This window comes from Trichoderma virens (genome assembly GCF_000170995.1).
Source record: "Trichoderma virens Gv29-8 chromosome Unknown TRIVIscaffold_80, whole genome shotgun sequence".
NCBI lineage: Eukaryota > Fungi > Ascomycota > Sordariomycetes > Hypocreales > Hypocreaceae > Trichoderma > Trichoderma virens.
In genome coordinates, this window is record NW_014013669.1 from 243382 (window position 1) to 255897 (window position 12516).

Consider the following 12516-nt stretch of genomic DNA (forward strand, 5'->3'; position numbering starts at 1 on the left):
GAGCCAGTATAACACGGCGGCTACTTCAGCAAATGCACCAACCAAAGGTGTGTTTTTGCCGCGTGATGGTGCTCAGCTCACGCCCCCTCCGATTTGCACCCCCAGTACTTCTTTCTTTCCATGTCCATGTCCATGTCCAGGTCTAGGATCGCCATCTGCCATCACCAATTCCACCGCCATGGTCAGCACTAGCGGACTCATCCTCACTGTTATTGAAACGCCGCCTGTTCATCTCGTCTCTGCAGCAAGAGCCCGACGTGGCCCAATTTCTGTAGCGCCCTCGCAGCGCGCAATCGCCCACGGTACCGGCTTTGGGCAGACGGCCGATGGACTTCCTCGCCAGCTTCAATTTCCGAGATGAGGAGCCCAGCAGGCTCGACAGCAGGCCTTGTGCCTCTGTTGAGGAGCTGCAGTCACAACTGCGAGATGTTTTCGGTGACAAAGTCAGCGAGACCCGGGCGGAGCGTGTTGCGACAAGGCTGGACCTTTCAGCATCGGCCCAGCTGACGCTTGGAGTGTCGGAGGGAGACAATCATGCGCTGGAGGGGCTGAGCACGCTGGATCCGTCGCTGGGAGGAGCCCAGTCGACGAGCGTGTCTACGGATGCAGACAAAGGGCAGGCGACCCGTGTGGTGCGTGTGAGCGACGCTCTGCTGAACCAGCCGGCCGACGATCCAGTGCTGCAGCGGTCCATTGCCAACTGCCTCGTCGCTGTGGTTGGCCAGGTTGATGGAAGCGAATGGACGGTGCGGGAGGTGTCGCGAGCAACGCAGGACTGGACCTTTTCGTATGTCTGCAAGGGCTCCATGCAGCACTGGCAGCGACAGCACAAGAGCCAGGTCAAGCCGCTGGTTGCAGACTACTCACAGAGAGAGATTGATCCACTGTTAGCAAGTGAGCATCCGATCTCCAATTGTCCTGGCGAACTTTGTATATGTGCTAACATAGCCTTAGGCCGGCCTGCGTTTGACTGTCGAGGATCACTCATCATCTCCTTTTCCCGAAGCAGTAGAACTATATCCATTGACTATGACCATATCCCTCTCCACCGCACAGTTGCTCAGCTAGCGATCCTATTCAAGCCTCCATCTCCACGACGTCCTCTCCCCACCGCTGATAAACAATTCAAGACACCGAGGCAGCCAGGCTTATCGAGGAAAAAAAGAGATGCCGAAAAAACGCTGGGGGATGAAGGCAGCAAGTCGAGGAAAAGAAAGAGGAAAACAGACGATGTCGGGGCTCCAGAAGAGCAAAGCGCACTTGGTTCTCAGGATACTGCCGCTGTTCAGGCAAATCAGCTCCAATCGGGAGAGGAGAGCAGCAGCTCAACTGGCCAACAGCAGCATGCTCAGGATGAGACAGCGGCTGCCCAAAACTCCGCTGCAGGGCTGCTCACCATCAACGTTTCGCCCGAAGAGGCGGAGCGACGTCGAAACGTTGCCATGGTTATGCTTCAGGGTGCGGGTGTTGAGCCAGACTCTCTTTCGCCAGAGCAGTTTAACATTTTTGCAAATCAATCTCCAGAGCTACAGAAGGAGTCACTCAACATGCTCGTTAAGTATGGCGCGGAGCGTCTCCGTATTGTCCATCCTGGCAATAAAGAAGGCTCTACCCCGCCTTCAGCTTCAAATCCGTCTTCTACCCCTGCGACTCAGAGTAACATACAAGGAAGCTCATCTGGCCCGGTCACTACTGATGAACTGGTGCTACAAACGTCTACCCCCACAAATAAGAAGAAGAGTCGGAGAAAGAGTCCAACGGTAAATGATGATGGCGGAGAAGCAAATGCAGATTCAGACCTCGCCGGAAGCGTCAAGAAATCGAGACGGAGGAGGGGGACGGGCAAATCAAGAAATGCCTGCGCTCAGTGTAAACAGCGCAGAGTCAAGGTAAGACGGCAAATAACCGCTTATCTTAATCGGGGTTGAAAAAGTTGTTGATACTAATGGTGCACTTGTAGTGTCCGAGAGAAACCCCAATATGTAGCGGGTGTCGGGAGGCGGGTTTGATTTGTGAATATGCTGCCCCCAAGCCAAAGAAAGTGAAGTCCAGTGCCCTCATCACAACAGAAGATGAACAAGATGAGCAAGATGAGCAAGATGAGCAAGATGAACAAGAAGAGCAGGATGAGAATGAGCAGGACGAGATAGGGGCCGAATTACATGATGAAACACGTCTTGAAGACCAGCAGCTCCAAGAGGATGCGGAAGGTTATCCTGAGCTGCCCGATGACTCTGTAGACGACCATATGCCGATTGGAGATGCACTAGCAAACAATATGGCCGTTACTGTTGATGATTGGGAACACCACCATCCTCCGCAGAACTATTTCCAACACACAAACATGGGGGTCTCCGAAGCTGGCTCCTCTCAGCCTTCACACCAGAGCAGTGTGCCGCTGTCTGATCTACTCCTGCCACAGGGACGCCACTACTACTCCAACATCTTGGCATCGGAGATGCAGGACCAGACGCTGACGCAGCCAATGGCTCATGAACACAGAAAAAAGCCAACCAAATTCTCAGCAAAAGGGTCGGGGCGCAACGTGGGGATGAGGACCACTCAGCAGGAGGACAGCATCAGCCCCTTGAATTCCACGACAACTTCGGACTGGTCCAATGGCAGTAACCCAGTTACTCAAGCAGCAGCAGTTGTAGCAGCAGTTGTGACATCGATGCAGAATCAGAACTCCCAGGAGCCCGCCTACGGAATAGCCGATTCACCTGGCCGAAGCAGTGCCTGGCTTCTTACGGCGATGTCCCCGACGTTGGAGGATTCCCATCAACAAAACGTGGCTGCGGCATCACTTCAACGTTCTGGGGCTGTATCGCCAATGAATGATGTTTCACGAGCCGCAAGCAGCTCACGGACCGGTAAGCTCCAGAAACGAGGTGCGGTTCACGAAACATCAACAGATGCCTTTCAGAATCCAAATATGTCAGATCCGAAACGGCAGCGGCAACAGCCTAATACCCATGGGAAGGGGCTTGGCTCAGCGACATATAATAGCTACGATCGTTATTCTAGCACCCGAGGGCCGGATGTGTCAACTGACAGAATCACGTACGAGCCATACTCGTACCAGAGAGATGCGGCCAGCACCACCTCGTACTCTGGCTATGGCCACGATTCGCATGCGACAACGACGACTGCTGGTACCATACAAATAGCAACGAAATTGTCTGCAGATCGTGCGGGCTCACAGACGTATGGCTCCTATGGGAATTCCGCCTCCCGAAACACCTCCCATACCAACCAGACAACACACATGGGGTCAAGGGGAAGCGCGCAAATCCAAGAGTTTAGTAACAATAACTCGGATCCGAGGCGCAATTCGCGGCTGACCTTTACCGTGGGATCACAAAATCCGACGCCCAGGCCAGGCCAGAATGCGTTGAAGCCGGACCGAAACTATTCCGCATACCCATCGCAAATTCAACAGCAGCACCAGCAGCAACAGCAGCACCAGCAGCAACAGCACACACAACAAGCAACACAGCACCAGGCGTGGTATGGCTTCAATAACCAGTCGGGAGCTGGCTATGCGGGTACCGCTGGGCACGGGTCAAACTACAGCTGGAACATGCCGGGGGATTCATGAGATGGATCAGCGATGGAGACCAAAACATCGGCGTAGGAGGTGGGCTTTTTCTTTTCCTCTTTTCCTCCCGCTCATTCTTGATTCTCATCTGTTCACTGTGATTTAAGCGAGAGAACTGCAGATGGCTTGGAGTAAGGGGGGTTTTATCTGCGCCCTCAGAGGGGCATCCCCAGTTCATGGCGCGAATGGAGTTTCTCTTTTCCCCTTGTTGCTTTGGCATGGCTTAGCTTAAACGCTCTGTGTGAGCTTGAATAAATTGTTGGCCCTTTGGGGGGGTTTATTCAGCTGTTTTTCATCCCTTTATTTCCCTTGTTGCTACGAACCGGGCTCTCCAACCTTACTATATGTACATATATTTTCTCTAAGGAGAAGAATCACCTCCGTCGGGTAGAGATATAGGAATGGGATGGCAATGGATGAGCGTATGAATGAGACAAAACATGGTATGATGATGCACTATATTGGTCCCAAAAATGGGTTTTGAAATCGCTTTGTCATGATATTATTATATGATGCTCTCAAAAGAAAAAGTCTAGCTGAATCGATTTGACCACCTCCCAGAAAACCTCCCTTTTATCCAATACCTGGCACCATGCCCATCTTGACTCATTAAAAAAAAAGGAAACGAAAATATTTTCGTATCCCCAAACATCCCGCCACGACAAAGCAAATATATTCATCCAATTAATCCAGAGAGGGGGGGTATTCATGAGGATCTTCATCCTTAAAACTCATATAACTTGTTGCATTCTAATTCTCTTCTCTAGCAGCGCCCTTTAATTCTTCTCCTGAGTAATAGGCTCCTCGTCCGCCTCTCCAGACTCGGCAAACTTGCTGAGTTTTCGGAGTCTGGCGCCGTAGAAGTACAGCAGCCAGATACCGATGATACCGATGACGCTCAGGCCTCCAAGGAGACTGGTGCCCCTGGCAACACCAAGATTGTGGAACAGCGGGTGCGCAAACAAGACACTGCCGCAAGCAAGAGCGCTTCTGAAGAAGTCGTTTGCAGCGAAGAGACTAGCGGCGTACTTTGGATAACTGAGAGGGATGTAGATGAAGATGGCTTGCATGACGATGAAGACCGTTGCGCCGTAGATGGTGATGCCAATGGTGGGCACGATCCAGTGGATAGACGCGCGGGCGGTCCAGGCGAAGAGGAAGAGGCCGATGGTTGGGCCGACGGACGCGGGAAGGGCTGGGATGAGACGCTCTTCCTGGACGGGCCAGCCAAACTTGTCGATGCGTGGGTTCTGGTAGAAGTACAGATAGGCTGAGTAGATGGCGACGCCAATGATGCAGGAAACGAGGATACAGAGGAAGACGAGGCCGACTTGGCCGAGGTTCATGCCGTAGAAGACGGGGTAGACAAGGGGGAAGACCTCGAAGACTGGTTATGAGGGTTAGTATTTGAGAGCTTGAAAAAAGGGTTAAAATTTAGTGACTGGAAACTAACATGAATAGTAGATGCCGTAGATGATGGCGGTATACACCTGGACGAACAAAACAGCGGGATCCTTCATGGTGATCTCAAGAGGCTTGATCAAGGCATCGAGGAGAATGTCGCCAGCGTGCAGATTGTGCTGGTCAATCTCGCTCTGGGACATGAAACGCGAGTCGCCAGTGAGCTTGCGCAGGCGGCGGGCACGGCGGAGGAGGATGTTGGCGCTGCTGGTCTCGGGGAGGAACAGGAACATGCAGATGAAGACGGGGGCGGAGGCCCAGATGGACTCGAAGAGAGACCAGCGCCATGATTCCTTGGGGACGGCGAAACCAGAAAGGAGAGGGCCCAGGGCAGCTGGGAAAAGGTGTTAGCTAGGAGAAACAGGACAGAGAGGAGGAGGACAATGAGAGGGGAGGTGTATCTTACGTCCACAGTATGCGGCAGCGACCCAAGACATCATGGCATAGGGCAGAGCCATCAGGCTGTACATGTCACCAAGCGAAGCACCACCAGACGCCAAACACGGCGATCCAAAGAAGCCCTGCAGGAATCGCAGAACCATCAGGCCGGGGTAGTTTGGCGCAAAGGCCGTCGGGATGGAGATGATGACGAACAGGAACATGGTGGTGATGTAGACGGGGTTGCGTCCGATCAATGGGATCTCGCTAAGCGGAGAGAAGATGAGCGGGCCGATGCCGTAGCCCAGCACGTAGATGGACAGACCCAGCGTGGCCTTGATCTCGCTGACGCCGAAGCGCTGCATGATGCCGCCCTCGGAGGTGGTGTAGATGGCCGATGTGGTGTAGACGACGAAGGTGTACAGGCAAATGATAACGTTGATGGCGAGACGCTTGTTTCTGCTCCAGTTGTACGGGTTGTCGGGATCGTCTGTGTAGTACCAGTCGACGAGAATGGCGCCATCCTTTGTCGTCTGCGGCACAATGGGGATGGACTTGACCTTTTCGAGCTCGTGCTCTTGATCCTCGTGGCGTCTCCGCGATGTCATGTCGCCCAGGTCCGAATGCTGTGCGTGCTCGTGCGAAACCTCGTGGTGCTCCTCCGAATGCCGCGTCTCGGGCTCGGCAGGCTGCTCCTCATCCTTGGGCGCCCGGGACGGAGGCGGAGATGCATCTCGGCGGGTGCTGCCGTTGGACGGCGTGCGTAGGATGCCGCCCGTCTCCTTGCCCTCGGCAGCTGTGGAGGTATCTGATGTGGATGTGTTGTGAGATGTAATGGGGACGCCGCTGACGAGTTGAACCCAGGGCTCGGGGAGAGTGAAGTCGTCCCTTTCTTCGGGGTATTTGAGATATCGCTTCCTTGTCACCCAGCGAATGAGTTGCCCAATGGCGGCGTCACGGATGATGTCCGCCATGATAGACAGAGATGAGTGATCTTTGTGATGCTCAAGATTAATCGACACAGGGAAGTGTGTATATCCGATGTGATATTATATATATACGTCTGGTAAGTCTCAAGTTGTCGAGACGGAAAGCAAAGCTCGGTGGCTGTGGCTGTTTATATATAAAGGCCGTTGATGATGTGATTAATGTGTAAGCGTTATGTTGTGTGTCACAATGTTTAATAAACAGTCGGGTATATACGAGGCCGCTTCGTGATATCAAGCCTCTCTTGCTCAGGAGTAAGAAGCCAATGTTTCTGGAATGTCTGGTAGTCTGACCTCCCGATAGTAAACGGCCACAAGCTTCGTTCTTATACCCCCCCGTCACTTGTCTCCCCGAGCTTCATTGCGCAAGATTGAGCAAGCCAACCGGCTCCACACCAGCTCCTCTTGATCTGTAATCCGACCCCCATGGAAAGGTTATTTGCAAGATCCAGATAGATTCGCACGGATTCCATTGCTCTGGGACTCATGCTCCATCAGCCCTAGCCTGGCCAAGCGAATATGGATCCTGCCAGTATCCATGCGGCATGTTAAGCTTCTCAGATGTGTCAGCGGAAAACTGCCAAACCTCCGGGCTGGCATGTGGAAGTTACAAAGCATGCACGCATCATAGCATTATGCTAGTGACGCCAGCCCGAGTATAGTGGACAAGATGCAATCTAGCATAGCCCGTTGCTAACACCACATCCCCCCGGCGCGGACTTTTGGGGGGTTAAGCTTAGTAAAGCCGGTATTCGATCGGACGCCGGAGGTATCCAGTGAGGCGTGCAGAATTTTGCTTGGGGCACAGCTCTGCCTGTAACAGGCAATTGTGTTAAGCCCGAAGCGATTCGGCCCTGAGATTGAGATTCGGGGTTGCGCTGTCATGGGTCTGAAGGGCGTGTTGCGAACTGAAGTGACGATTTAGCTAATTGGCTGACCGGCGAGGCTAGCAAGTGCCGGGTGGATAGAGAAAAGAATAAATTTTGCAATCTAAGCGGAAAAGAACAGCAGAGAAAACAAAAAGGCTTTCACCCAACGGGCAAAGAGGCTTACCAACCAGCATGACAAGGGCCGAGGGTCAGAACTCTACTACTGCAACAAGACGATGGCTTAGTGTCTCCATTTCCGAGGAACTGGGCGTCGGCACTGGTAGAAGTGATGCTTAATCTGGTTTAGCATGCTGCTGGCATAACGCTGGCATAACGCTGGCCTAACGCAGATGGAGGTAATAGTTGCTGTTGATTAATATGCAGATTGGCTCGGAGTAAGGCGACTAAAGCAGATTGCAGAGATGCGCCAGATGCAGGATGACGTGCTGGGGTCGGTCTAGAATCTCCAGCTGCTGAGATAGTGCTGGCCCTGGACAGTGAGCTTCAGGCTCGAGTGAGATAGGCAATTATTTGTTGACAAATGGTGCCGTTGTGTTGTGTCGTAATTCCACTTCTCAAGTCCGAGGTCATGGCCATTGCTCCGGTTTTTGACCCGAGCGATCAACGTCAGATTTTGAAACGGGCTCAACAGTTGAAAATCGTTCGAAACTCTGTTTGCTCATCCCATTCACTCGTATTTCGCCGTCGAACAAAACAGACTTCAACCTTGTTCGTATCAAACGGCTAATTTGCCCAATTTGGTAAACGCTCTTCAACCGCCGTCATCTCTGCTTCATCAGTTCTTCTCCCTCCTCTCTTCCATCTCGCTCTCCGCTCGCGTCGTTTGCCCACCCGATGAGAAGCACAAGCCGCCAAAAAGTCAAAAGCCAGCATGTGGAATTGAAGCCTCTGCCGTCTTCCATCCTTCGAAACAGCAGCCAATCACAACTGTATCAGATCCCACTAGTAAGCCCGCCTCCCGTCTATGCCCAATCGGAATCTATTTCGTTCAAGCCCAATCAGCAGCCACCCACGCATTAATAATTGTTGATGGGACTTGTCAGCGCCACTGTGACGATTCGTCCTTCTCTCTTTGATCCTCCCAGCTCTAGCTCCTTGGCCGAATCCTTTGAGCACTTGAGCTCAGGGAGCATCTTGATTACTATTTCCGAGATTTCACTAGAGAGAGAGGAGCCGCGTTGCTCGCCTTGCCCTATTGGGTGAACCGGTGAGTCACCTCGGAGAGACGATAGGCCGTCTTTTGTCATCTTCGACAGGTGGGATCCGTCGTCGCAATTCACACGTTTTCACGACTGTTGCCCAGCCTAGCCCAAGGCGCCGGCTCCCGTGCCGCCCGATTCACCCGGGACGCAATATTCAACGACGTCCGGTTGGCTGGCTCGTTTCTTCCGTGAATATCTGGCCTTGAGCAGTTCCGGGACGGGGCAACGACGTCGACAGCGTGATGCCCCGTCCGAAATGTTTGGACTTCAATAGCGTGATGCCTGTCTGAAAATCTTTGAATATTCCACCCTTAGGGCCCTGCAGTTGCCGCATTCGGAATGAATCTAATAGCTCTGTGTCTGGGCCTTGACTTGGCCAACTGGAGACTTTTTTCACACGGCATGTCGCTAGGATGTCGACATGTGGTGTGAATCTACCATCTAATCTTTCATTACAAACGGGCGGCTTCTTATAAATGCACCCCTTTTCTCCGATCGGAAATATGAACCTTCCGCTGATAAACCGTATATCAAAACGACTCAGCCTTCCCTACACGGAGGAGTTGATAAGTTGACCATCGTCACATAATCGATGCGTATAGGTGGCTACGTTGCCCACATCGCTTTCAGTCTTATTTGGATCACCACTGTAGTTGCATTGTGCCGATGGGGTTCTTATTAGATCTACATCCACTCAGGGCGCCGTGGTTGGAGTTTTCGTCCTCCACTGCGAGGCTAGCTTTGAAATCCTCTTCTGCTGCAGAATCCTGCGCACGCTCTTGGCCGTGTCTTCGTCGCCCGTGTTGAGGAGTGAATCCACCACAGGCCAGACCCGACTGTCCTCTCTCGTAGTTGCCTGCTCAACCAAGACGCTGATCCATCGTAATGATCGACTCTTCGTAATCCCGCTGGCCATGGCTTGCTTCACGAATCGGAACGCCAAGTCCATCTCGCCAATCTCAGCACACTTCGTAATCAAAAGACTCAAGGTCGCCGTGCTTTGAGTCGGGTCATCATTTTCTGAAATTTGATCTGCATACTCCTTTGTGAAGAACTTGGCCGTAGCTTCATCAGCGCTATGGATGATTAGATTCTGCAGCATCCTTGCATTAGGCGGCTCCACGTCGCAGAGCGTCGGCAGCTCTCGGTATAGAGACAAAGCTTTGGCGCTGCCGTCGGCCTCTGCAATTGACTCAACCACAGCAGCCGCGGCCGCACGAGGCACGGAACGAGCACGGGCTGCCTCCCGCACCACCGCTTCGGCGTCATTCAAGAGCTCCGGACGACCCCTGAGTGCCTTGTGTAGCGTTCTGGTGTAGCCACGTCCGATCCTTATGCCGTTTTCTGCCATGATGCTGAGGGTTCGTATTGCTGCTGCCAAGTCTCCGCTGCCAGCAAAGGCCTCTACGACGGCCTCGTAGTGGTAGGGTTGGGCTCTTGTTCGTTGTGACACCATGTCCAGTGCTTCTGTCGCAAGCTGCGCGTCTGCGTTTCTAGCCGCCGTCCCTAGTACGTTCTCAAGGATGCCATCTGACGGCTGCACAAGGTGATTTTGCACCACCGAGAGCCAGCCAAAGAGAGTCCCCGCATGGTGATATGCCTGACCACACACATCCAATGCGTAATATGTCAGATTGATGACCATGGGGTCTGTGCTGCCAGCGATATTCTTGCGTCTATAGAGAAGCTGCAACATCTCATCCAAGAACCCGAGCTTCCCAAACACCAAGATGAAGATGTCGTAGACCCAAGGGTCAACATTGGCTCCTTGCTCAATCATCTCCGTAAGCCTTGCATACGCCAGCTCATATTGGTCGTCCCGCAGCAGTCCAATTGCAACTGTCTGCTTCACCGGCGTGTCGATTGTAAACCAATACTCTTGCATTATACTGAGAATCTCCAGCCGTAAGACGTAGTCTGGATGATTCATCAGCGCTCTCAAGGCGGCGTTGCATAATTCCGACGTTGGCTTCATCCCCTGCTGCTCGACCATGTCGTCCAGGATGCGGCGTATGCCGTCGACGGAGCCTCGAGGATGAGCCATGGCGTCCATGAGACACTCGTAAATAAAAGGGGTAATAGGCTGATCCTCGACTCGCATGAGATGCTGTACTAGCTGAACTATTCGTAGATGCTGGTCAACTTCTTGGTTGTTGGCTGGCGCCCACCTCTTCGCATCTCGAAGCGAAGCCAGAGCTGCCATAATCTCCTCAGTTGTGCTGGCTTTGAGTGTCTCCTCTGATGGTGCTGTGGGGGCAAGAAGTCTCGCTCTCCAGGATCGGGTCACGGCATCTGTGAGGTTACCGCCGTTGCTCTCTTCTCCCTGTTGCGCCTCGCTGGTCTGAGAGCTTGGCTGAGGGCTTGGCTGAGAAGATCCATGATTTGATATCCCGTTTGATGATGCGAAACTAGAACTTGTTTCGTAGCGCCGCACATGCACTGGCCTCGCCCTGGCATATCGTGTGCGAGGCAAGCTCTGTCGATGAACCGCCGTGCGTAGGGCTACTTTGTCAAAGGACGGGCACAAGCAGCGCCATAGCCCGTCATAGAGCAATTGGCCTCGCTGCATACTCAACTCGCCGCAGACGCAGCTTCAACTCCTCACGCTTGTGTGTGTCGTTGTTCAAGTTGAGGCATTCAGAATATTTTGGCGCGGAAAGCTTTCCGAACGCTCGTATGTACCTTGTCCGCACAAAGTACGTACCGGAGTACTTGGCAGCCGGGGTCATGCACATGGCGGGGTTCCTCCAGAAGCTTTCTGACTTAGCACATATCAGCTTCCATTCGCAACCTCAACGTCCAAAAATAGAGCCACAAGCCCTTTTTTGTCCTCACGCGACATCAGCCCTTGCGACAGAGAACCGACAAGCAGGAATCCCACTCGCGCTCCGCCCAACAGAGGCACACTCCCCAATCATGGTATGACCTGCCCTGCCCTGCCCTGCCCTGCCTTGTCCGGCTCCTCGTAATGCTGCTCGCCGAAACGAATCGCTGCTAATGTGCATGATCGCAGCTCCCTCTCGGATTGCTCAACGCGGCCCAGGGCCACCCCATGCTGGTCGAACTCAAGAACGGAGAGACTCTAAATGGTCACCTGGTCATGTGCGATACGTGGATGAACCTCACCCTGAAAGAGGTTGTGCAGACAAGCCCGGTACGCTTACAACGACTCCCCCAAAAGACGCACCTCTTTTTTTCCCGGTCCGGTTCCTCTAACATATGCGTCATGCAATCACAGGAAGGAGATAAATTCATGCGCCTCCCAGAAGTCTACGTCAAAGGAAACAATGTACGTTCTTACCCCTTCAGCACCACGCACTAGCAGTTCCTCTGTTACCAGCAACTAACCCTCTCGGGGCTTGGCAGATCAAATACCTTCGCGTCCCCGACGAAATCATCGACCAGGTCACCGAGCAGCAGAAAGGCCAGCAGGGCGGCTTCCGTGGCGGTCGCGGCGGCCACCAGTCAAGAGGCGATCACGGCGGCCGTGGAGGCGGCGACAGGGGAAGAGGGGGCCGTGGCGGAGGCAGAGGAGGCCGTGGAAGGGGACGTGGCCAGTAGAAAAGGGCGCAACAGCAGCGACGACGCTGACAACGACGATGCTGAAATGCATAGAATGTGGAGGAAATCGGGGAAAAGGTGGGACAGGGATGATAATGGCCATGGTAGTAACGAATGCTATCATGTACGGATGTCACACTCGGGCCGGATAAGAAGAAGAATAGGACGAGCTCTTCAAGAAATATCGACGGCGGTGGACAACTACGACGAGGAGAGCTCTCCAGACAAAGAGATGTTATGCGCCAACCGTCAATCTACGAAATCAATTGATACCCAATGGCACCACTGTGTCCGTTACACTTTTGGATATCAACATTACTGATAACAGTTGTCAGGTTTAGGGTAAATGGAGAAACTGGGCGTTTGATACGAGCCGTCAATCGATCACAATGAGCATTAGCAATTGCATGATCAGACATAATGGTAGAAATCGATAA

General features: G+C 53.1%; 4 protein-coding genes across 4 annotated transcripts; 2 read left to right on the forward strand and 2 right to left on the reverse strand.

Annotated features, from left to right (window-relative positions):
* Positions 1-149: 149 nt before the first annotated feature.
* Positions 150-4056, forward strand: TRIVIDRAFT_231145 (uncharacterized protein; the record flags this gene model as incomplete). The annotated part of the gene is made up of 3 exons (XM_014099035.1): positions 150-894; positions 955-1889; positions 1961-4056. 3 exons carry the CDS (start codon positions 327-329, stop codon positions 3599-3601), a joined length of 3144 nt encoding a protein of 1047 aa, XP_013954510.1.
* Positions 4057-4377: 321 nt separating this feature from the next.
* TRIVIDRAFT_154984 (uncharacterized protein) lies at positions 4378-6414 on the reverse strand (the record flags this gene model as incomplete). Its single annotated transcript, XM_014099036.1, has 4 exons — positions 4378-4988; positions 5055-5396; positions 5469-6096; positions 6283-6414. 4 exons carry the CDS (start codon positions 6412-6414, stop codon positions 4378-4380), a joined length of 1713 nt encoding a protein of 570 aa, XP_013954511.1.
* Positions 6415-9212: 2798 nt separating this feature from the next.
* On the reverse strand, positions 9213-10721 carry TRIVIDRAFT_48766 (uncharacterized protein; the record flags this gene model as incomplete). The annotated part of the gene is made up of 1 exon (XM_014099037.1): positions 9213-10721. The coding sequence occupies one exon, from the start codon at positions 10719-10721 to the stop codon at positions 9213-9215; it is 1509 nt and encodes a 502-aa protein (XP_013954512.1).
* A 713-nt stretch (positions 10722-11434) lies between these two features.
* Positions 11435-12079, forward strand: TRIVIDRAFT_68894 (uncharacterized protein; the record flags this gene model as incomplete). The annotated part of the gene is made up of 4 exons (XM_014099038.1): positions 11435-11437; positions 11532-11672; positions 11757-11807; positions 11885-12079. The coding sequence occupies 4 exons, from the start codon at positions 11435-11437 to the stop codon at positions 12077-12079; spliced, it is 390 nt and encodes a 129-aa protein (XP_013954513.1).
* Positions 12080-12516: the final 437 nt, after the last annotated feature.